Here is a 25206-nt window from a genome sequence, read left to right on the forward strand (position 1 = left end):
GCAGCCATATTGATTCATTAACACACTTCATGGCATTTACTCATGGCAGCGGTTGCACGGTGACCAGTAACTGCATATACTGAACGCTCCCTCTTAGCACCACCTTACACATACAGATGTTTAGAAAAATCCATTTAGTAGCATTAGCTTCCAAGACAGTGTTGAGAGGTCACAGTAAGTCACCTCAGATGCTTTTACTGTGATTCCTTCCTTGGCCGTTTGAAGACAAGAGTTACCACATCTGAGTTTTGCCTTTTTAATGGGTGTGTTTCTAATTCTTTCAAGCACTGATATTTCACTCTAAAGAACTGACATTTGTAGCTCTATTTTCCAGCCCACTTCCTTTTTAAAATAGGCATTAATAATACTTAAATGCATTCCTGTCTCTCTCTTTCACTCCTCCATCACTCAGAGGGTGGATTTTACTTAATCTCCCTCTGTTCTAAAAAATTTCCCTGCATTTCTATCCTCTGTATTCTCAAAAAAAACCCCCAAAAAACCACCACAAAACAAAACCCAAACCAACACCCCAACAAATGTAATTTGTAAAATTCTAATCTTGTCTATATCAGTCAGCCCCAGAAGACTTCACTGTCTTAGGTGTGTTTCTTTGTAGGAGAGGGTGGGGTAGGGAAGGGAAGGGAAAGGAAAGGTGGAAGTATGAATTACCCATACGCAAAAGAGATGTTGGATACCCACTAAGCAGAATGACTAAAGCTAGTTTTCAATCATGCATAATACAAGAATTTAAGTATGCTGTTTTAAAAATGCAGGCTCCTTTAAGGAGCAATTTTTCTGATGCTGAGTGCTAAAATGCAGCAGCAGACATTCATTTGGAGTCTACGTAAAACATGAAAATACTTCCATTTTTCATTGAACATTTGTCTTGAATCTTTCATCTAACTTCTACAGCTTCAAAGATTTTGGCTAGACTCAAGAATTGTTTTTGTTGCAGGCCCATCAGAAAGGTAACAAGGAAACAGGCAAATGAGTCAATTTGTCATGAGTTGATTTGACATTGGTGGACAAGTGTTAGTATATTGTAGATGACACTGGGAAGGGCCCAGAGAGGTATTCTCTCACTAAAATTACATATTTTTTTTAACCAAAGGAGGGAAGGAAAACAGAACAGCCAACACCAGAAATCCAAGAAGTTTTAAGAGGAAAGATAAGAAAAGATAATGTAGCAGATTAGTACTGTAAATTCAAAACATAGCACCGTTCCATATTTTGGACTATTTAGTTCAACTTCATACCTTCTGCTAGAGCTCCTTCCCCTCTCTCCTCACCACCCATACTAGTGACACTTCTTGTAACGCTATTATGCATTATAGCTGGTGGCTTCTAAAAGTGATGGCAAGTCCCAAGTGAAACAACAACTGGAGGTTGCCTTGCCATCCCAAGGATAAGACCATTCTGATAACCATTTTTTATAGAATTTTAAAAGTGCACTTCCAAAATCCGTACTTGCATCCTGTGTCATACTTTCATTACTCATATAACATCAAGTTGAAATGTTGGGGTTTTCAGTTTTAAAAAGACAGACTTTTCTATAGGGCTTGATCAGGCTGTCAAGAATAGACAAGACATCTCCAAAACCAATTTTCCCCTCAAAGAGCATTTGGAATTTTATGGTAGATTACACATTAAGACTTAACTATTTCACCGATAGGATACAAACAGCCATTTTTCACCCAGTTACAACTCCTATAGACCTGACCAGACTTTTTAAACCTAGTAAGAAGTCTCTGAAAATTAGAGAAATATTTTTTATCCCCACTGAAGCTGAAATGTATGAGTTCCCAAAGACTATTCCTATCCACATATATCTCAAAGAAACGAGGCACTCAGTCATTCAAAATGAAAACATCTATATAAGGGAACAGTTTCTCAGAATGCAGAATTTCTTCCCTAGAGCATAGCTTGAGAATTAATTTTTTTGATTACCACAGACAGCTTTCTAAAGGCCTATTTCACTTAGCTCCCATTTAAAAAAAAAAAATCTATCAAATTTGAAACAAAAAAGGATATTCTCACATAGCTGTAAGTATCCATTAAAAGACTTAAAACTTTGTTTCCTCTGTAATGCAAATCTGCCCCACAAAGGTTGAAATAAAAGGATCATTACAAAGAATTTATCTTGTTCAGTTTCTTCCGCGTTTCAGGAAATTTGGCAAATTTCAAAAACTAAACCATAGTACGAATTTACCAACATTTCACACCTCCCTCCATGAATACAATAGCTTCCCCCTCTCCTGATAAACCTCAGATAGCAGTGAAACCAAGAAATTCTGTATGATTCTTACTATATTAATAATGAGAACTATTTCCAAGACACCAAGAGGCACTAGTGGTCATCAGAATTTAGCATGACACTGAATATCTGGGTTAGAAATCAATGAGATAGGAGATGGTAGATCCAAAGGGATTACGACACAAGTCTAAAGACTTCCTTAATTGAATTACGTTCATTACAAAAATTAACACCTACCCTACCAGGTTGCCATCACAGAAAGCCTTCTGCAAGTCAAATGGCCAGGAAAATGTAGGATGGCAAAGTGCTTACAACCTTCTCAGAGGAAAAGCTCCTGTTGCTGCATAGTAAAACCAGGAAGTCACTCTCCAAGCTGCTATGTAACGAGGTGGTAGCTTACCGAGGCATTTCCATGTTAAACCCAACGATCGTCCATAGTAATCCAGCAAAAAACTCAAGCCACTCGGGTAACTGCATTGCCCCACACTAACTAATGATTCAGAGACACTATGGACATAAGCAGTTCTGTTCTGTTCTTCCTTTCAGCCATCTCAACTTCTACCTAAATTTCCTCCCTAAGCAACATGAATGTTCAACACATTTTAATCAACGTACTGACATATGGCAATGCCATGTGCTTCTAAATTAGGCATACAATCTTGCTGCCAGATGTAAAGCACTTCTTGTTTAGCTACAGAAATTACTAACACATTTACCACTGAGCCTTCAGATCTTGTTGAGTCCTGCTAGCCAGGCTAGCAAGGCAAGGCAAAACACAACCAGAGGCTCTAGCATGTAATAGATATAACAGTTGCACAACAACATACACATTCATTAAGATTCTTTCATTCTCACCTTAGCTTCACATCTCCTTCGAAAGTTATTTAGTCCCAAAAAGTTCATGAAGCATGGCCAAATTAACCATCTATTAATCAAAAACTGTTACTAAATTGTTTCTAGTTTGGGTTATTACATTTTCTTGTGAAGGTCAGAAGTGTATTTGTTTTTAAATGAAAGTCATGATGACTCATATTGTTACTTTATGATTAACTAACTACAGCTTTTTGCATGGGGCAGGGGGTAAGTCACAGTAAGAATTGTGAAGCTTTTACTACAAGCCACAAGATTTGGCAACAATGAGAGAGATGTTTTTTTGAAACCTGGTTCCCACTAAAATAATTCACAAAAAATGAAACATTTAAGTGCATTAAAAATTAGTATTAATGAAATTTAAAAGTCACATTTTAAAAACACTATAAACTGGCTCACCAGAATATAATAGGAAGCCAGCAATCCTTGGGCGAAATATTTAAGGCACTTGAGGGTAGTCAGTTTTTAAAACCAGGTAATAAAGACACAGCCACTTTAAAATTCTAATTTAAATAAAACCAACAACAAAATAAAGTAACACTGCAAAAAATTCCTCCAACTGTAAAGTTCAGTAAATAAGCAAATAAACATTTAGAATAAAAATAAAATTCTCATTTGTTATAGTATACAAAAAAGTGGCAGAAACAGAGCATATTTAACTGCTAGAGCATACATATTGTAAAGATCTCTCTCAAATACAACAGTAAGGGTCCGTCCTTTTCAGGTTGCCAAATAGCCAATAAAGCGTGTTTGTTAGGGAGAAATAATCCAGTGCAGTTAAATACTTCGTTCCAGTTTATAAACCAGAGCATCCCAGAAAGCAGCTCATTTTGTATAATTTTGCCTGGGATATTTCTAGTTAGCTTTCTTGCTCTTTTTCTGGAGTATTCAGTTTTGTTTTCTCCTCTCCATACAAACAAAATTAAATGCCTCTGTTTGAAGAAAGAGGCTGCATCATTCTTGTACTATCATCTTTGGTACAAAACAAAAGCAACTTACACAGCGTAATGGTGTCACCCAGTCTCTTGCACACCAAGCCTGTCCCTACAGACCACACACCATAACAAGCTTTTCTGTGATGGTGACAGCTTCTCTCTCCCAATCGCCAAAGTAACATCACAATTAAATATAACATACAGCATTCTTTTTAAGCGCTAATTTAAATTTTCACTCAGAATTCACAAACAGGTATTTTCACCCATTAGCTTATACATATTATGGTTTCTTACCACTTCCAGGGCAGAGGGATATGACCACCAGCCCTAGGACACACTTTAGAAGTTGCTCCCAGAGACAAAAATAGCTGTACGGATCTCCACATCTGCTCAGTGTTTTTTGAAGGGAGGGGGAAGGAAGGAAAAGACAAATGGGAACTCAGTAAAAGGAGTCTTGCCTTTCCGTTAAATGTTTGTCCATTTGTCATTTTTCTCCTGACATGTTTTGCCTATTATATTAGAGGCTTCTTCAGTGGAAAGCAGTTCTTTACATGAACTTATTTGAACATGCTGGATTAAGCAGATTTTGTCACTGTGTGCCTGCTGCCTCACAGCTGAGGAAATTAAAGGGTGAGCTCTGAGCACCATCACCAGCCTCGAGGCTCTTAGGGTCTCTGAGACAGTCTGCCAAGATGTCCTGAGGATCCCTTAAGAACACCACTAGAACAGTGATGTTATCACTGGATCCATTTTCTTTTGCAGCAGCCACCAGTCTTTCTGCTGCTTTGAGACCCACTCCTTTGGTTTGAATTAAATGATCTAGGACCAAGTCTACAACCTCATATGGCTTGATAGCATCAAAGAATCCATCACAGGCTAGGAGCAAATAATCTTCAGAACCAGTCAGCTCAAATGAATCTCCATCTGCATCACCAGAGATGTAGGGTTTCTGACATATGTCACCTAAGACAAGCAAAACAAAGGCTTTATTACTTCAAATGTAAACAGTTACTTCTTCACCCACCAATTGCTTTTACCATCCTCAAGGAGAGCCAGATCATATTCCAGAGGTATGTGATGCAGGACAAGAGTAGTGAAAAGCTATGGAATAAGCATGGAAGGCTTCTGTTTCTTTAAGAACACTTGGAACCTACCTAAATCCAGTGGGTTTCTAAGGAGTTACTCTAATTCATGCTTTCCTAATTTTGCGGGGAAACTAAAGAACCTCTTTTGAAGTTTTTTCTCTCTGAAATATATTTGTGCAAGGAGATAGTTAGGCCTTCATTTTGCAAGTGCGCCTCTTGTACAGCCTTCAGAATGCTATGAAAATAAGATTTTTCTTAGCTATCCAGATATACAGCACAACGTCATAAGAATCTGCTCGTTAAGTTTAGTTCATCAGTTTCATATGGACATACTTCTTAAACATGGGTTGCTATTGATCCAAATAACAAATTTATACTAATTTGCTTCCACTCATACATTACAGTTATCTACTGTACTTCCCCAGAGCCTTTTCTCTTTTTACCCTCATTGGCATGTAGCAAAGCAAGCTCGTTTAATAAGATTCTGGAATACTACAATTAAAATTCCCTAAATTGCTGGATATGTGTGATTTGAAGGAGGATATAGTGATCTGACTTAAGAACTACAGTCAGGAGAAAGATATATTCATATTAAAGTGGACAAAAAACACCCCCACAAAGCAGACATTCAGACACATAAAGAAGCCTAGATGAACATTTACTTCCTCCACTTTTACAAATTAAATACTCTACGTTTGTTAAGCTACTGTAGAACACCACAGTATCAAGGACGTTTACAAGAAGAAAAAAAACCTTAGAAATATAAAAGAATTAGGACTGTCATGGCTAGTGCGTAAAATAAAACAATGTTTTATGCTTATGGTAAAACCAATAAGATTATATAGCTGCAAGCTATGTAAGTTATATAGCTGTAAGCTAGCCTTATGGCAAAGACAGTGAGTAGTTTACTGTTTGATCGATGCTGAGCAAAATATCATTTACAGTAAATGTACAGTCTCAGGTGGTGTGTTTTAATCAAATTTAAGCTGAACTGTACTAATTCTGATGGTTTATCTTACCAATTGCTCTGGAAACAGCCAAGGTACCATTAACCCGCCAGCAGTCCATATAGGTTACACAACCACCCAGAGTTTCAATACGTGCTCTCTCATCCTGAAAAACAGTAGAACACAGTTTTTATGCAGAAAGCCTACCCATGGCTTACTGACCCTGTTGTTAGCCTATCGAAGAGAAAAAAAAAAAAAAAAAAAGACAAAACGCCAAATCAAGAGCTGCTTCAGCTTCCATATTTATACTACGAATATAGCAAATATACCAGAATCTAGCTCAGAAACATGCACTTAAAGGTTACTGGAAACAACCCATCTACTTTCCAACCATACCATGGCTTATCCACAAAAAAAGCAGAATTCTTAATTTTTTGCATCATTATGTTCTTTCCCATATGGATGAGTACCCTTTCCTGCCACTTCATCCCATTCCATACAGCAACTGGGTAAATATATACATATTTGGAATAAAATACAAGATAACTAGACTATGTAACAATAGCATTTGCATTGATACCTCTAAGTACTTAGTTATTATAAATATTCATGCTATGAAGGCAAAGGGTCATGCAATACTATCTAAATTTGCAAGATCCCCATCAAATTTCATTTAAGAAAATACCTTGCTATTTAAAATATATAGAAAATGCAATACACTTTAAGACAGTTAGGCTAGTACATTAGCATTAACTTTTGAATGACAGTATAGAATATTATGGAAGACTTGCATTATGCTAACATTTTAAATAGCTATTGAACTCAAATTAATAAGTTCATTTATAACAGGTAGTTTTTAATTCACATAAAAAAAATCCTGTGAAAGTCTTTTAACTACTATAAATTTTGAAAAGACAGTCTGAGCAGGAACTGACGTCAGGACTACCAGTGCCATCAGTATTTTCAAGTGGGCATAGTTGTAGGGATCACCTTTTCAAGACACAGGAGTGGAGGGGAAAAAAAAGAAGTTGTCAGTTCTCTGAATCCTACCATACAATACATGTAATTATGTAAAGCACCAAACACTTAAGAAGGCTTAGATTCCAAAAGGTTTCAAGCGAGATTCTGACAACACACACAAGAGAAAAAAACCAAGTCAGACTTACTTCTCTTTCTGGTTTGTGAGGTTCCATTAATGTCACAGCTTTTCCTTGTTGCACAAGCATTACCTGCGAGTCCCCCAGCCACGCTATGTGCAGCTTGTTGCCTACAATCAATGCAGATACACCTGTTGTACCACTCCGCAGTTTCTACAGAAGAGAACAGGTATGTTAGGTGAATATTCAAGGTTACATGGCAATATTGTAAACCAAGGTTTAATTACACTTGAATGCAGCAGAGCAGACCCGCCAATCACAATTCAGGTACCTGAAAACAAGGTACAAGGTATTACACAGACTTGAAATAAACTATATATTCTAACATGCAGATGGCTGATTCTGCCTGTTAATGTTCTTCCTTCTCTGCTATTAATTCCAAAATTGATCTAGGAGACTAAGACCTCTAATTGTTCAAAACACAAAGACACACAGAAAAGAAAGAGGATCTGAATTTCAGTAGTATGAATATTTCACAAACAATCACACGTCTCCCTAGTCCACCTCACATTCTCCACTCTACCACTAGCAACTACAGACACCTTGCTCCGCATAGATCCCCTTATCCTTGGGTATTTAAGTGAGGATGTCAACAAAGAAAGGAACCTAACTGTCTTAGATTCCCTCTAAAGATTAGTGAGAGTAAGACCAAATGAAGATTGTGGTCCCTCTTTTGTACCTCATTGACAGAAATGAGGATATTAACAATTAATACTTCCATATTCAGTTACTGCTATAAGAAAAATAGTTCTCATTAAACTGTCTAATAAACCATCCTCCCATTATGTAGATTTGAAGAAAGAATGTTCATCATACCAACTTGCTTCAAAGCTGATCAATAAGCTCAATGAACTGAAGAGTCTGATTTAAATCACAAAATACATTTTTCATCTTACAACCACCTATGATATTAATGGTGGGAGAGGAAGAGGAAGATAGCCACCATATTATCAGGAAGAGAGAAACTTCTTTTCCAGGTAAGAGGTAGGACAACAGAACATCTAGAGGCTGCCTAATTAGGCAAAAAGGCAGCAGAGCATTCTCTCAAATAACTGGTATGTCAGGAACATGTAAACCACTTAACATTTCTTTTCAGTCACTCATCTTGAACTTGCAAGCACTGTCATTTTGTTTTTCCTCAAAAAAAGAAATAATTTGATCAAAGAAAACCTTTACATGTAGCATAATTTCATAAAGAAGTCAGTGATTCAAAGAAACTGTACTGCCAGAATTTTCTGGATAATACCATGTTGTCCAACAGTTTTCAGTGTTATTTAAATACAATGCAATTAATCTCTACCCACTCACCTCTCTCTTGGCTTTGAAAAGAAACATTTCATCTGTCTTCTGGAAAGAGCATTTCAAGGCCTCAGCTGGATTCTTAACAATCTCTTCGTGTAGCCCAACATTTACATGTAAATGGGTTGCTGAATAATTGGCAGCATCCACTCCACCATGGCCATCAAATACCGCAAAGTAAGCACGATCAATGTCATCCTTTTGCGAGGAGGGAGAGAAAGGAAGACATAATCATCTTCAAAAACAAAATAACTCATAGGCTGGTACCAGCAAGCAAAGATTTTTTATTCTGGGCTTTCTTCTATACAGCATTGCATAGGTAAGGGCAATTTAAGTCAGTTTACCCATGTGAAAAATGGACAGAATGGTAACTTTGCAGGAGAATTACTCTTCTTTGTTTGCTGTTAGTCATTTAATATCCTTGAAAATAATCTGGAATTGAAACAGCAGACAGCTGGTTATATAGTCCCACTACAGCTTCACTAATTGGCACTTGTACAACTGCTGTTCTCCCCCCTTCTTTTCTTAATATATCAGCTACCTCAGTCACAAGAACATTATAACTCCAGCAACTAGGTGAACTTCCTGTCTCCCTGTATCACCTATGACATGAAATCCAAGGTCACAAGATCCTGCTTTACCAGGGCAGTAGTTAGCACCTAGAAATCTGAGTCACTAAGTCCTTGCTCCAGCATAGACATGATAAATAACTATGTGGCAACAAATAACTAATTTGTGGCGACAAATAACTAATTTGTGGCAACAAATTCTTACCATTTCACAGATCATCCACCACTAGGTCATTGTGTTTACAGGAATGCTGAAAAGCTAACAAACTGGCCTCCCCAGTTTTGTCCAGACTTACTGATAAACCAAACAGCTGATTGAACTCTGGGAGCAGAACGTGGCGGTCCTCCATCTTCCGTCTAGTGTTACGGATGGCGTGGATGGAAACAAGCAGGAACCGCTTCAGTGGTCTCAGTGGTGGCAACTTCTTCTGCCACTCAAAGCAAACATCCCGAAGCTTGTTGAAGAAGCAGCGCTGCAACGACTCTCCATCCAGCACTGACAGCACAAAGACAAAACAGTAAGTTGTGTGCCCCATCTTCCTACGTTACCCCACCTTTTGGCCTGTCTTTCCTTCAAGTTTCTTTCCTTAGAGCTACATACACACATTCAGCACTCTGCCTTTACAGGCTCTGCAAGAATTAAAATAGGCTCCTGAGAATAACGTGGAGAGAAAGTTGCAATGGAAAACAGTATAACATTAAGGACAAGAACAGCTTCTTTACTTAGTAGTTCTCTTTCAAAACAGAGATTTATCAAGTAGGTGATTACACTACAAAAATCATAACAAAGACCCAAAAATCAGTCTGGCGTATTAAACATAAATGTTGTTATTATGTAAGTAAAATGCACAAGATACAGTGGTAGGAGTGCATCCCTACCAAAAAAAAAAAAAAAAAAAAAAAAAGACATAATCAAGCATGCAGAAAAGCCTTCAAGGTAAGAGGCTGCTGCTGACTTGGACACAAGGATTGAAAAAGCATTAGCCTGGCTTTGGGTCAGGTTATGTCCTACTGAACCACTTCCACTGAAACAACAAGGAAGTCTGAGAATGTTTTGCTGAGGTCAATAGCTCAACTCATAGTTGAGTTGAACAGATTAGAATTTTAAGCTGTTTTCTTTATCTTTTTAAATACACATGGTTGTAGGAGCTAGACGGACAGAAGAACACTTCCGCCACTTTCCTACTTTGTCATTACAGAGCAAAACTGTAAACACTCATTGAGCATAGTGTGAAAAGCTCTGGCCAGACACTCAAATCCTTTTCTGGATAGGTCCCAAAGATCAATTAATCCAAACTTATTGTTCATCAGACTGAATGGTTTGGTGTTTGGCATTGTGTCTAGCTTTGCAATGCAGTCTCTCTCAGAATAGGTAATAATTTAAAGTTTTGTTATTTGAGAAAGAACCCTGCCTCAATGCTACATCAACTAACTTCAAAAGGCATTGAAAAGATAATCTATAGAGCAAAAATAATTTAGTGGTCACTAATGTGTTTCCTAAAGAACTGCAGTGCATGAACTAGCTTTCCTATTTCTATTTTATCCTGACTCCTGCTAACACTGCTGTCGTTAAAGCTTCCTCAGAATTCCTTTTTATGGTTCTCAAGCATTTCTTTTTCTCAGCAACACTGCACAGCCAGCTTCAGATGCATCTCTGGGCCTGGAGAATTGAAAGCTTAAATGTAGACACAGATCTTTGATTAGCAGTCACTACATATTAACCAAAACTACTTTTGGTTTGCTTAATATGCAGATGCGAATGGGCAAGATATTAAAACTTTTAAATATTAAGTTACCCCATATACAAATGTAATTAAATAGGACAGCATGTCAGACAGCCTTGTCTACAGCTATTAGCTTACATATTTGTAAATGTCTTGACTAATACTGACCAGAAGACTTGGACACACATTGCTGTTTAAATATTAAGTTTGTGAAATCTGACACAGAATTTAGTACCTTAACACCAGAAATTCTGCAGTATACCGCATCAAACAGTGGTACTCATATAGGCACATGTACATACCTTGCTTTTATATAATCACTTCTCTGTCATTCCAAGAATGGTTTTTTTTTGCCAAAGAGTTATTACTGCAATGCAGGAAGAGAGTCCATACTGTGCTGTAGCACAAGCAACATCTTTCTTCCTAGTTGTACAGTTAAAGTGATGTAATAGCAATTACAAGATAGGGAAAGCAAGTACAGTCCAAATGTGCAGAGAAATTAATGCCTTTAAAGTAGATATTCCTTCCTGAGATTAGGCAATGCAAGTACCTGAATAATAAGCAGATTTCCATAATGTTCGATGAGGGAATGGTGAATAGCGATTTGATCTAAATTACAATGGTTTCACAAGAACGAATAAACATAAAATAAACAGGAATACATAAAGATGGAAATTAAAGGTGGTTTCAACCATCAGAACAGGGAAGGTTCTGGTACATTTGTCAACAAGGAGCGAGAGAGAACCTGAACTGGTTCAAGATGGAACTCATCCAAGGATTTTCTGACTTTGCCTGCACTATCTTAAAAGTAGACTCGAATCCTATATCTTTATTGTCTTTAGAGTGAAACAGGAGCATGAATTATCGTACAAGTGTCACCAGTATAATGTAACCATACAGAATTCCAGACACATTGGATGCTCGTGTGAGGCTCCAGCCCCAGCCAGGCCCAGCCCAGCCGAGGGGCGGCAGAGGGTGCGCCCCGCACCCCGCGCACGGCGGCTGGGGCTGGCCGCCACCTCAGCCGCCCGCTTGCTGATGTCCCGCACGCCGCTGCTCACAAGCCCCCTGAACGCCGACTGCAGAATCACTTCTCCCTGCGCCGGGGGAGGAGAGTCAGGGCATGTTGTTTAGACCCCAGCCAAGATGATACGAAGACAGCTCTTCCCATGCAAAGTGCTGGAAACTTGCTCAATCTCTCCCAATACATGAAGGCTACAAATGTTAAGGCAAGGGATGAAATATTCAGGGTGCAGTAAGACTGACTTAAACGTGTTCCCCCTCCTGCCGTTTCAGACTTGTAGGTAAATACTGAAATAAGCTTCAGGAAAAGTGTCGTATCCTGGCTGTTACCAGAGCTCTGCTTGGAGATGCATCCTCTGGGGCACGCTGAACTGCCTTTCAAGTCATCCCAGGGAAATAGAAGGGTGAGAATTTCCCCTTACAGGATAGACTAGTTTGCCTAAGACATTTTTCTTCTCCATTTTTATCTTCAACTCTGCCTGCATCCTGCTCCATATAAATTCTTGGCATTGGGATTGAAGGTTTGGTGAAGTCTAATATTAAATACTTCAGCATGCAAATGCAATAGGACTGTCTGTTACATGAGGCTCAAACCCAGTACTCAGACACCAAGGTCTGTTGTCTCTGCAATTCACTCAGATAGGAGAAAATGCAGGCATCAGGCAGAAGACAACATGCAGCAGGTTCTTCATCCCTCAGCATCCCATCTTTATAGGAGAGGGTGGGAAGAAATAATCAGTAAAGACAGACTACTGAGAAACTTGCCAAGAAAAAGATCTGGAGTTTCAAGATGTTCAGATTGTAGAGGGGCCATAGGTCCCAAAATCTGGTTCCCAAGAACAGACAAAAGTAAGATGGATTATATGGATAAATTTAAGGTGCCAGCATGGCTGCACAATAGCAATCGTGATGATGCCAGTGTCAAAACATAGGAGTAATTAGCTAAGATCAGTCTACCACAGAGAAAAGGGTGCTTCAAAAATATAAGAGGTTATCAACCTAAAATAGGAACTGAACCAGTTCAATTCAAGTGAAATTATCCAATGAGGAAAAATAAAATTTCTTAATTAGTTCAGTTCAGGAAGCACAGTGGACAGAGTCATTAATCATTTTTGGGAAGAGAAACTCTCTTCCCTTTCCAGAAAGCCAACCCACACAATCAGTCCGGGGCTCCAGACACCATGTTTGCATCTTGCCCACAAGACTAGCATAGCTACCTTTCATCCCACAGATACCCAGCAGGAGCAAATAAAGTTCTGTTCACTGCTGCTTGCCAGACAGCTTAACCAAATATTCTGGGAAACATTTCAAAACACTGAAGTCTTCCAACAGAGAGCCTCTGGGAAAACCACAGAAGGAAAAAAGCATACTTACAGGTGAACATTTCCTCGTCTCCTTCTCCCTCTGTTTCCACACTTTGCTGCTTAAATTCAGTCAAGTCTGTTTGGAGAACTTCATCAACTGCAGCATGGGTCAACGATGCTGCAAGAAGTGGTGAAACACCTCTGCTGGTAAGATAATGAAGGGAAAGCAAAATAGACTGCGTTAGTTTAAATTGAGCGACAACCCCACTATTTATGTCTGGTGACCTCAGCATTAGAAAGCATTACACACAATCAATAATTCCAACTTCATCAGTAAGCTAATAGAAGAAACCATATGTTCAATATTTATTCATGCAAATCTTTAGTAGGATCTTCAGTTAGACAAGTGCTTTCTCAAGAATGCAAAGAGGAAGAAGTGCATGAATCATGTTGTCAAACTGTTGCCTCACACTCCAATCACAGATGGTACCTCCTTCTCTTGAGCTCTCAGATGGGAACTGCTACCTTCAATTCTCGCCTCTGAATGCAAACATTTTGTTTCTACTCACCACATAACATTTCTTGCTTACAGTCAACTGTCTCACCACGGACTGTATCAGGATCTCTGCATTGTGGTACATGCAAAGCTCCAAACAGCTTACCTAGGACTCCAGTTCCCTTCCCTCCACATGAAAAGTCAGGCTCAGTACTAACCTACAGCCCTTTAACACCCAGTTTCTCCTGACTGGAAGTTCCCCAAAGAAATCACCCAGGAACAAAGTGCAAAGAGTTGGCACTGGGGACTAGGCTAAGAAAAGACTTCAAGACTTGTTATTCAACTGAAGCGTTTAGGTAAGCATCTAGAAGACAGTAACGCTACATGATCTACACACCCTCTCCTTTTTACGCAACGCTTTATGCAAGCTACATGCTTTATAGGAAGCACATACTTGCTATAGTGCTTTTGAATCTGTAAACAAATAAGTCCCATCCAACTTTAAAATAGGGCTACTAGAAAATAACTCTTTTATATTCACTATACTCCCATGGCAAGCACTAGCAATTACAGTACATAACACACATTCCAGACATTTTCTAAGAGCACAATGAAGAATAAGCGTGGATGTCCATAAAAAGCATTTTATCCATTGTCCATGGAGTGTTTGATACCCACGAAGTATCAAATTATACAACCAAAGCAAATAACACCTTAAGGCACCTGTAGCAAGTCAAGGACAAGACTTTGTTTTCCCAGGAAACATTTAGAAAGTCCTGCATAAAACTGGTTGGCCACAGAGTAAGAAATGGTGGAAGCAACTGGTCTCTGCAGCGGTTCAACAGAGATTACTGGTTTTGTGTCTACAGAAGAGCAGGGAGGGGAAGACCGTGAGGTTTTAGCTCCCAGTGACAACAAACTGAAATGCATTTGCCATTGTGTCTCTGAAAGAGAGACCTTGTCATATCCTCACAGCCATGTACGACTACCTCCTGTGGCAGTGAACAGAAAGCATTGTGTTAGTCAGCAGGCTGCTAACAGAGGCATGTTTTATGCTACACATTCTGTAGCAGTGATGGCCTACTTTAAAGAATTGTTTCGGTACTTCAAATAGATGGCGATGTGTTTGCAGCCCTTTCAGTGCTAGCTGTAGTCATACCACATCAAGGAAAGGCAGAAATGGGCTTGCTTTTTTTTTTTTTTCCAGGCTAAGTATATTTAGGGGAGGCAATGCCTTTTCTACCCAAGTTAAAAGTAACAATGCCAGCTTATACTCACTCTGACACTAACAGACAATCTTTTAAAAGGTCAGGTAAGAAACACATCTGAAACGGATATGGCAACCTCCCCAATCCTGCTTCCTGTTTTTGTTTGTGCAAGTGGAAAAGAAAGGAATATGAAAATACAAGCCACACAAACATTGTTGGATGTGTAGCTGATGCTGCCGAAAGTCAGCAGCTTTAGTTAAAGTAGGTTTCAGCTCCAAGAACAGAGACAAAAAATATTAAGTGAAACAGCTATGCATTTAAATGCACAGTGAGAGCCACAGCTTCAGTCATCTTCAGAATTTCTCTGCTATGCTGGAGGAAAAATTCAAATCTAGCCTGGGTTTCCAGCTCGACTTCAGAAGAGGGCTCAATGCTTTGATTTTAAACTTCGTAGACTTCTGCTTTCCAGAGCCCTGACTTACTGAACTGGGCTCATAAAAAGAAGTTTAAACAAAAGGCAGTATACTAAGTGCTATAATTCACAAGTCCTGTATAAACCTCTGCTTACAGGACGCCTGTAACAAAGAAAAGGTTTATGATTTATTATGTCACATCCTTCAACTTTTTCCAGTTGCCACCCAGTTTCTAACAAGGAAATTCAGAGATTCCTCAGTACTGATATGCTTCATTCAGCTTTGCTTCCTATGTATTTCCTCCCTCTCCAGAGTTTTGCAAATCTACACAAAGAAAATGGTTGCTCATTGGGATTGTATTTGTTACGCAGCCAGCAACAACAACATTGAGCAGTTGATTCTGACATGTTGGCAAAAGATAAAAGCCTAAAAAATGACCCTACCTGTTTAGTTCAACCTCAGTTACAAACAGAACGTATCTGTCGATTACTTCATGAACCCTTAATAGTAGTACTACCATATTGGTAAGCCTGTTTTTTACTCAAGCTGAGGTAACTGGAGCTCCAAGGCAATGACATCTTCCGTTCAGTTTAAATGTTTACTGGTTCTAATTTCATCCTGTAAATCAGAGACTTCAAGAGTTAACAAAACATTTATAATACAAGTAAGAACTGCTGCTTTAGTTGAGAGCTACAAGGTCTCACTTGGCTAGAGAGTATCTGGAAGCAGGCACAGTACCTATGGCAACCAGTGTAAAAGTAGAAGCCCACTGCAGTCACCATAACAGACTTCAAATCTTTTCTGTAAGCAAAGAAGAATGTCACTTATTGTTAAAAATCTTCCTTTCAAAGAAGCCCAAGACACCCTGCTGACAGGCTGAACCAAGCATAATTCAATCTTCATGAATCAGAAGAAATACTGTAGCTGTTTCCTAAGTGGGGAAAACAACTGTGTTGGGAAGAAGAGGGAAGCTAGTAGGGTGTGTTACGTAGAAAGGACATTACCTTCTCTTAAGAGAGTCTTAGAAGAAACGTGTCAGCCCTATTTCTATGACACATGCAACAATAATTAACGAGCCCCAGCCTACACAGGCTAGTAGTAAACAGCCTTTTCTTTGCTATAGGCTATTTCTTTGCTAACAGAAAGGGTGTGTTTCGACCACAATTTAAAAAAAAAAAAAAATTAATGCATGTTGTAACAGTGCAGATGAGGCATTGTAGCTTCGCAACCAGCTGAAGTCAGATCAACAGTGGCTGGAGCATGGAGTTCATATCCTCCTGCCACTTCATGGAAAATACAAGCCTCATTTAAAAAAATTAAGTATAGATAAAAAGTAGGAAGATAAAGAGTAAAGCAATACTACTGCTAAAAAAGAACACACCTAAATTTGTACGTCATACTCCTCCTTGAAAGATTCTGGACTACTGGACACATACAGTATTGTTAAAAGGAGCTATGCAAAGCTTCTGTTGATATACATACCTGTAGGCCAAAATAAATTTACACACAGAAGTAGAAAGAAATTACAATATTTTGCATAGTTTAGATTTGGCATGAGTTATAGAACAGAACTTACTTCTTTTTCACCTTGTTTCTCTTCTGCAATGCAATTTAGTCCTCTATTTTATTTCACGTTAAAATACCAGCTGTCCTGCTGTCACAGCCACAGTGTATTCATGTGTGTCACATCAGTCATAAGACTGTTACTGACCCCTTACATATCAGCCTTCAGAAAGAAAAGACAGAATATACACAAGTTTCTTCAGGAAGCACAAACTCTAGTAAGATCCCTTCTTACTTGGTTTTATTTGGGTCATTAAATACCCAGCACATGTGCAGCGAGTGTTGCAAACAAGTCACCAGTTCGAAGATGCCCCCACCTCCTCTTCTCCTCCACTGTAAGAGGGTATATTCAGAAGTCTCCAGTAAACAGCTTTGTGGGCAAGGAGAAGGCACCTAGAGCATCAAAGGTCAGGCCACCACATCTCGTCTAGAGCCTCAACTATGACGACACTTTTTTGAAAGGCTGGAAAACAAATGACAGACTTTCTGTTGTGCTCTACGCCCAGAGCTTACAGCAGCTTTGAGAAAGCAGAGCAGTGCAGCAGAAGGCAGACTCCGAACAGCTGCTCTTCAGCACTTTGAGCAGAGAAGCAAGCTCTGCGTAACCCGGTGGAGAGTGGTACAAAGCCTTACTAGGACACCAAACACCCAGTGTTTACGCAAAGCCTTCTGAATTTTTATTTACTTTTTTCGGAAGGAAAATAATTCACATCCCCTTACCCCAAACACACGCATTCTCCCACTGTACTGTCAGGAAAACTCCGTATAAAGAGAAGCACAAAACATGACTAGCTGTATTGGCCAAGCTGTTGATCACTTGTCACCTTCCAAATAAAATAAAATTTTAAAAGTTACATTATGTTCTTTCTAGATATTATTACCAGAGTCATGGCAACCAGGCAGCAGTGGTATTGCAGGCCAGAGCACCACTGTATGATCCTCTTTTCCTTTCAGAGTGCGCATATATCTATGTGCATATATATGCATAATGTTGGGGAACAAAGAGGTGCTAGATCTGCAAAAGCTTCTAGCATAACTCAGCTGCAGCTGACTTATATTTTAGGGAAGATATATTTGTGCATTTATTTTCTGCCCAGGCTCTCTAGCAGCAGGAGATCACATACAGCACAGCTTTGCCGGTAAAGCAAAGTTTGTCGCTGTGGACTCGGTGTGTGTTTCTAGCACGTTACAGCTCTATCAGCAAAGTGTTTTTAGTGCAGATCTGCAAATGCTAGCAGTTCTCTAGTAAGTGAAAGATCCTCTCATACTGCCAAAATAATAGCAGGTCACAAGTTTCCTCAAACAAAAGCTGCTTGTATTCAGTATTTTCTCCACAATCTGCCACTTTTATTTCGCTCCCCACTTTTCATTCTTTTATCAACTACAGAATGTCTCCACTCAAGTGGCTCTAAGCATTAGTATTTGTTACAGACACACCCAGAGTTCCCAGGGTGATGGTGACCAGAAAAGTACAAATATATATCCGTTGAGGAGAGAACATCTGACATCCTACGCTGCACAGGAAGTTGTATCTTGTGTAAATGACATCAGGTCTTTACAGTAAATGAACAAGATGGAATCAAAACAAATATATAAACAATGCCACACACAGAATTTCAATCTTTTATGTTTCCTTCTTTACATGAAGCAGTTTTTTCCAGATTTTCTTCTGAAATTATCAGAAGAAGCAGCTTTAGAATCCAGAATCCATCTGTTTAGGGCCTTCGGTCATCATCAGTTTCTACAGAAAATGTGCAATGGAGAGTCACCTGCTACTTCCATTTCATTCTCAGCAGGACGAAAAAACACACAGCAGAACACGAGAGGCTTAATTCCACAAAAGCCACTTTTCAATTAAGCCCTAAACCTGTTGTTTCAAAACTCAGTATTTCTTATCTTGATGCCTACTTCAAACGGCAACAGAAAGGGTGTTTCACGCAGCTTATGAGAGCAAAACATGCAAGACAATTTCAGTTTTCCAAGCAGAATCAAAGAAGCTGATTTAACAGCAGAAAGCCAGCCCTAAAAGTTTCCTCATCATTACAGATTTGATCTTTTTTCCAGCATTTCATCAGTTTTTCCTCTCTTGTATTGCAGGCACCCCCATACATACACTTTCTTTTTAAAGGCAAAGTGATTCTTTCCCAAAATTACTATTAAGAGTATTTTGTAACAGGGAAAACTCTGGGAGTTTTACAGACAGACATGTATTCTGAGAAGCAATTTACTGATCACAAAATTAACAGTTTGTCCATCCTCTTATATAGTGCTGGAGGCAAGTCAGAACTGCCAAAAACTTTATTATCCAGACACACATACCATGTGAGCTGTACACCATTTCTCTCAAGCTGTGTATCATCCTGCCATCAGCTTCCAAAGCAGCAGTGGACAAACCACACACAACAGAAAACAAGCTAGTTTTGACCACTACCCAAAATTAGCAGAGGCAGTTTGTTAACCATTTGCTAAATTAACTAGTAAACAGCAGAAGTGCCACTTCCTCTTGTGCATTAACTTTACCAAGGCTTCCAATTCTAACACTATTAATCATAAACTAGTGAGAACATTGGTGTTCCTGAAAGAGTCGGCAGTTTCTGCTAATCCCATGCTTGCCTTCCCTACCAAGCACAACTGGTCCCACGAAAACTAGAAAGTTTGCTTGCAGGCAATCACATATGAAATTCAGTTTCTTGTCTGAAGTGAATAGATCACCAATACTGTAAACGTGTTCCTAGCAATGAGAAGTATTAGTGCCTTACAATAACATACACTAAATGATAGAAATTAGGAATAAGGAAGTAAGTTTTAGGGGATTTATTAAAAGCAGAGGTCACAGTGGACAGGGTATCAGTAGTTTTCATGGGGGAAGGGACTAAAGGGAGTTTTAAGAAGAGATTGGGTAAACCAGAGGCAAGATAAGATTTTTCCCCCCCCCCCTTCATGCTTACATCACATAAAAACCATCAAAATATCAGAATTGCTGAATTAACAGTTCTAAAAGCAGAGAAATGCTGAAAATAAAGATGCTGGGGCCACACCTTCCGTGTAAGCATTACAGTGCAAAACACAAAGACACAAAACAGGATGCTGAGGCAACCCAGAGATGAAACACAATGAATCGTTTGGGAGGGGGCAGAACAGGAAGCCGAAGTCTCACAACTGTTATTGTAGCAAAGTCTCCTCAAACAGGAAGGCTGCTGGAATTTCACATTGTTTTTTGGTTATGTCACAGGATGGCCATACAAGTTTCAGCTCCTATCAAGGGAAAGGAGAAATTTCTGTATTTGGGAGTCTGATTTCATCTCATGTTCTGTTTCAGTACAAGTTAATAAAAATTCAGGTTAATATCTGAAGCTTTGCAAGTAACTAATGGACTCTTCATTCACATTGACCCATTTTCATAGATTGTGGGAACACATAGCCCTTATCCAAAAGTGTATGTTAATTAAAATTCTGCAAAACAAGATTACTTAAGCCTGCCCCAATTCTTCAGAATTTTATGTGTGTATTCAGCTCCATACAAGGCAGGCAGTTCCATTGATTTAAATTAATTATTCAAAGTAGAAACATCTGCAAAGCTTCATTGGATTAGTGATTTAAGCCCAAATCCTGTCAGGAAGTGAAAGTGGTTGGCCATCTTAGTGTTTGGCTATGCTAGCTGCATTTGCAGAAGATTGTTAAAATAATTCATTTTAGATTAATAAAGACATTCAAGTGGGTTAGCCCGAGATATCCAGCTGCTTCCATATAAGTGATGTGTGTAGACTTAAAGAAGCAATAGCACTCAAAAATTCCTTGTTGGACCTCACAAATGTTATTCCTTACACCATTCTCTTCTCAACAGCAGTCCTAATTTGTGGTGGAGGAAGAATGTTTCTCCTTGCAAAGACACAGGCTTATGCCTCCAAGCAAGTGGAAGGACAAGCTAAACATGACCATATGTTGTCTCATGAACCAAGGATATTGCTGGACCTTTATTGTCTCAGGCCCCTCAAGGCATGACCCACACATCTGTGTGGGTGTGAATGAAGTATCTGATAATGCAGAAATAAGAAGCAGTACTGCAGAACTGTGTGCCAAATTTGATTCCCAGTAACACTTTGATATAAAGAAATCCTTCATGATTACTAATCATAACGTAAAATACATTCTGTGATGCTGGAGTGTTAAGAGGTGTCTCAAACTGAGGACATACAGAAAAAGCATCAATGCCTGAGGTCAGCAAGGTACATCCAGTAATATGTTCATAGCATTAAACCTGGTTATATTGACACTATAATATTTGAATGTGCCTATTTTCCACTGAGCTGCCATCTGTGTTTTAGGGATGCTACCATGACAGCCTGCAACAGCAGATCACTGAATGTAAGCTACAGTGACCTCTCGCGAGCTCACCTCCTACTCTGGCATCACTTCTGCACCTTTTACAACTTTTACACTAACATTTAAATGTCTTATGTCACTCCCTTCCCTTATTTTTCCTTTTCTTAAAACCTTTAGCATCCCTCTTTCTCCTATTTCCTTACATTCCCTCATCTATTTTACCGAGGATTTGGGGGATTCAGATCTACTGGAAAGCTCGTTTAACTGCCAAAACTGCATTTTGAGTTGATCCACAGTAGCAAACGCGGGAAAGAAAGCATAATGTTTGGCAATTTCTCACACAGAGACTTTAGTTTTGACCTTTAATTATATGGATTATGAGAAGAGGGCCTGCACTTTCAAATTACTAGATTCCTGTCTTGGCCTTGGGCTCTGACAGTCTTTTCTTCCACGTGCAAGAACTTAGCCTACCCAACAGGAAACTGCAGCCTTTTTGCGATTGCAAAGTGAGGTTTCGCTTCGCCACAGGAATCCAAAACTGAGCCGTATGTCTGCTGGGATCCCTACATTTGATACTTCAGGTACACTGCACTAGCCCAAGCGCAGAGCTTCACACAGGATTGCTTCACTGTTCTGCCTGCAGGCAGCCACAAGAATTCGTAAAAACACTCTCCTTATGTATTTTTGTTTTCCAAGTACATTTTGTGAAAAGAAGCATAAATAATAGATTGCTGCAGTTTTATTCTGCTTTGCTTTCTTTAGCTATCTTTCCCTTCCTTCCCCCCCCCCCCAGCTCAGGACTTAAGACGCTCCACAAAGCAGGCTGTCTAATCAGAACTGGCTGCAGGGCAGGTATGTGAAAAATGCAGCTTCTGACAGAGCAGGCTCCTTTCTATGTAAATACCAGAAGTGACAGGTGAGATGAAAGCATTGCAAAAGCAGCATTCTTTTTCTGCTTCCATTTGTTAATATCCCCAACAACAGAATGTTCGCAGATACATAACTCGGAAATACTGTTTTAAAAATCACTACAGTTTGAAGAACCTATCCCGTATCTCTACCTTCCTCTCTCAAACAATTTTAGAAAATATTAGCCTCGCCCACGTGGCAGAGGGGTTGCCATGTGATAAGTATTTGTTACTCTGTTCTTTAAAGCGCTCCTCCAGAACCACTCTTGCTCCACAGAGATCAAAGATTCAGTGCACACCATGAATTTGCAGTCATTCAAGAGCAATTTAGTCAAAGCACAACTAAGTAACAGAATGATCAACTGCTTCTTTTTCAACTACAGCCTAAAACTTTTTTTTTTTTTAATGCATTTCTCATCTTTAGGTTTAGGCACACCATTTAACTGAATGATGTTATGTCCAGGAGCATCTGTGTAATATAAAGCACAGAAGTACCTTGATATTTAAAAGCAATTTAAGTACTTAAAAATCACTTTTCACAACAACAACAAAAAATATCCATTCAGTATTCATAAACTCACCAGATGGTTGCTAGAGAGACAAGTAATTCAAACCCTCTATTTTATCTCTTTATCAAGTTTCTCTAGCAAACAGATAAGATTCAGCATACACCTAAACAGAACCAGGCTACTTAAATCCCTGTCTTCACTAGTTATCCCCAGTACCGCAGCACAAAGTCAGCTCTCCACTTAGATTTTTATTAGATCATCCCCGATCCCTGTTCTTGACTCTTACACTAGCAAACACTTTAATGAAGCAGACCGCGGTAGGAACTTTGTAAAACCCAGAACACACAGGCCCTACCGCTGAAGTGCTTCAGGAAGCAGACACGAAGAGAGAAGAGTATCAGGAGTCAAGACAACTTGTTCTTCATGAAGCACTAACTTGCCAAAACAAGTAAGTCGAATCCAAGCTCTCAGCAGTGTTAAAGAGGCAGGCAGTCTAAACTGATACGGATGAAGGTTGTAAGATGTCTCTCCTAAAATCAGGGGGTGACAGAAACATCACTGAAAGAACTGTGCTTTCCCGTGGTGTTGTGACTACACTCTTGAAGTTTTGAGAAAACATCAACTTGAGAAACCCACGCAGGCACGTCCTACTCACCCAAGGACAACTCAAGAGGGCTGGGAAGCTGAACACTCTTCTAGCTGGCTCGCTGCTTACACCCGACAGCCCTGCAAAGCAGGTTGCAGCTCACAGACTCCCTGACTCCCTCCCTCCCTCCCCAGACTGTCAAGTAGATCCACACAGGTGCCCTTAGGGACCTGAATTCAAACTATTGGCACTTTACCACAAGAATCACCCTATCACGCTAATTGCAAGACTGTAATTTAATCTCTCATGCACCAAGAGCGGGAGAGAAATACTTTTGAGAGCACACAAACATTACTATAAAGGCACGGATGTCGGCAGGAGGCCTGTGACAGAAGCACGCTATTAAAAACCCAGCCTTCAGGAGAATATCCACAAAAACAATTAAGAAGGGGGGACATAATAGTTTTAAAAGGGCGCTGCAACTCCCCAGGCGACGCTGAGCGGACCTCGGGCAGCGGACGGCACCCGGGAGGCCCGGCGAGGCGGGGACGGCGCCGCCGGAGGAAGCGCCGCCGGAGGAAGCGCCGCCTGCACCTGCTCCAGCCCCGCAGGGGCGATGGCGGGCGGCGCGCGGGCCGGGGGACGCAGCCCCGCTCCCCTCGGCGGCCGCGCGCCGCCCCTGCCCCCGCGCGCCAGCTGTCAGGGCGGCGCCGCCGCTGAGGGGAGGCCGGCCACAGCCCCCCGCCCGCTGCCGGGCTCTCACCTGCCGCCCAGGAGGCTCCTCGCCCGTTCGGCCAGGGCGCCCGGTACCTCGGCCTTGCTCAGGGCGCCGCTCCCCGCGGAGCTCCACGGCAGCGGCTCCCCCGGGCCCAGCGGAGACGGGAAGTCCCTTAGGAAAGAGCTCAGGGGAGCGCCTGACGCCTCCACTTCCAGCGCCATGGCGGCGCCGCGCTGAGGCGCGCTGCCCGGCCGCCGCCTCGCCGGGAGCGGGCCAGGCGCCGGCGGGGACGGGCAGTGAGGGGCCAGGCCGGGGAGGGGAAAGCGAGGGGAAGAAGGCGCCGTGACGGCTCCTTTAAGCGAAGCGCAGGGGCGTGGCCAGAAGGAGGAGGTGTGGTCTCCGGGACGAGGGCGGAGCGAGAAACAATGTCTGGAATGCGGGGGGGGGGGGGGGGGGCGCGGCGGCCACGTGGCCGGACGGGCGGGGCGGCCCGGCGCCTCACGGCGAGGGGGCGGGGGCCGCTTCTCCCGAGGGCAGCCCCGGCGGCCCTCCTGTGCCCCCGCAGCCAGGAACAGGGCAGGGGTGCAAGGGGAGCGTTCGGAACAGGAACGTGTCTGCAGGTGCCGCCTCGGCGCTGAGCGCCCCTGGCGCCCGGCGCTTTCCCAGCGGCTCCGTTTTCCATCCCACACCAGCAGCTCGTTGTACATCGCATCAGAGAGGAGCACGGGCCCCGACCAGTCACACACGGGTACGCGCCGCTGGGACGGGTTCACCCAGACGTGCTCACTGAGACAGTGTCCCCCCCGCCCCTGTCTTCTTACTCGCCTATAAAAAAGGGGTTCAGAAGACCCGGTTTCGCAGCCGTGACGGAGTTTTTGCTGTGCATAATTCAAGTGCTACCTTTCAAAACCCTGTCACAGGCAAAAATACAAGATGCCATCACTTCAACAGACCGCTAGCCAAACGTACAGCGAGGTTGAAGAGAACCATAGCAAGTGGACCTGTTTCTCCAACGAGTTGTAGTTAATTAACTATGTCCACCCATCAGCTATAACCTTTTCTTGCTCATTTAAGAGCACCTCTGGCTTAGAAAAGAGAAAGTGTCAGTAAACTAGATGGAACAATCTTTGTCCCAAGCCAGAATCTTCCAAGAGGAATGAAAATCCTGAAACCCTAGACTCACAAAAATAACACAGTACCAACCCCCTCACGGGTTAGCAGGACACAGGCATCTACAACACTTGCACTGACCTCTCTCCTAGATCTTTTGGGCCCTTCTGGGTATTTACAGCGTATCACCTAAAATCCCTTTCCT

The 25206-nt window shown here is 41.0% G+C and overlaps 1 protein-coding gene across 2 annotated transcripts; it reads right to left on the bottom strand.

Annotated features, from left to right (window-relative positions):
* Nucleotides 1-4648: 4648 nt before the first annotated feature.
* On the bottom strand, nt 4649-24112 carry PPM1F (protein phosphatase, Mg2+/Mn2+ dependent 1F; the record flags this gene model as incomplete). Of its 2 annotated transcripts, none has more annotated exons than XM_082007869.1 (7): nt 4649-5022; nt 6164-6257; nt 7258-7401; nt 8557-8745; nt 9413-9612; nt 13238-13368; nt 23937-24112. In XM_082007869.1, 7 exons carry the CDS (start codon nt 24110-24112, stop codon nt 4649-4651), a joined length of 1308 nt encoding a protein of 435 aa, XP_081863995.1. The 2 variants fall into 2 exon arrangements, with proteins under 2 accessions (XP_081863995.1, XP_081863994.1); XM_082007868.1 differs by having other exon boundaries at nt 13238-13371.
* Between the last annotated feature and the right edge of the window lie 1094 nt (nt 24113-25206).

This window comes from Phaethon aethereus, assembly GCF_964289735.1.
Source record: "Phaethon aethereus genome assembly, chromosome: 17".
In the NCBI taxonomy this organism is placed as follows: domain Eukaryota; kingdom Metazoa; phylum Chordata; class Aves; order Phaethontiformes; family Phaethontidae; genus Phaethon; species Phaethon aethereus.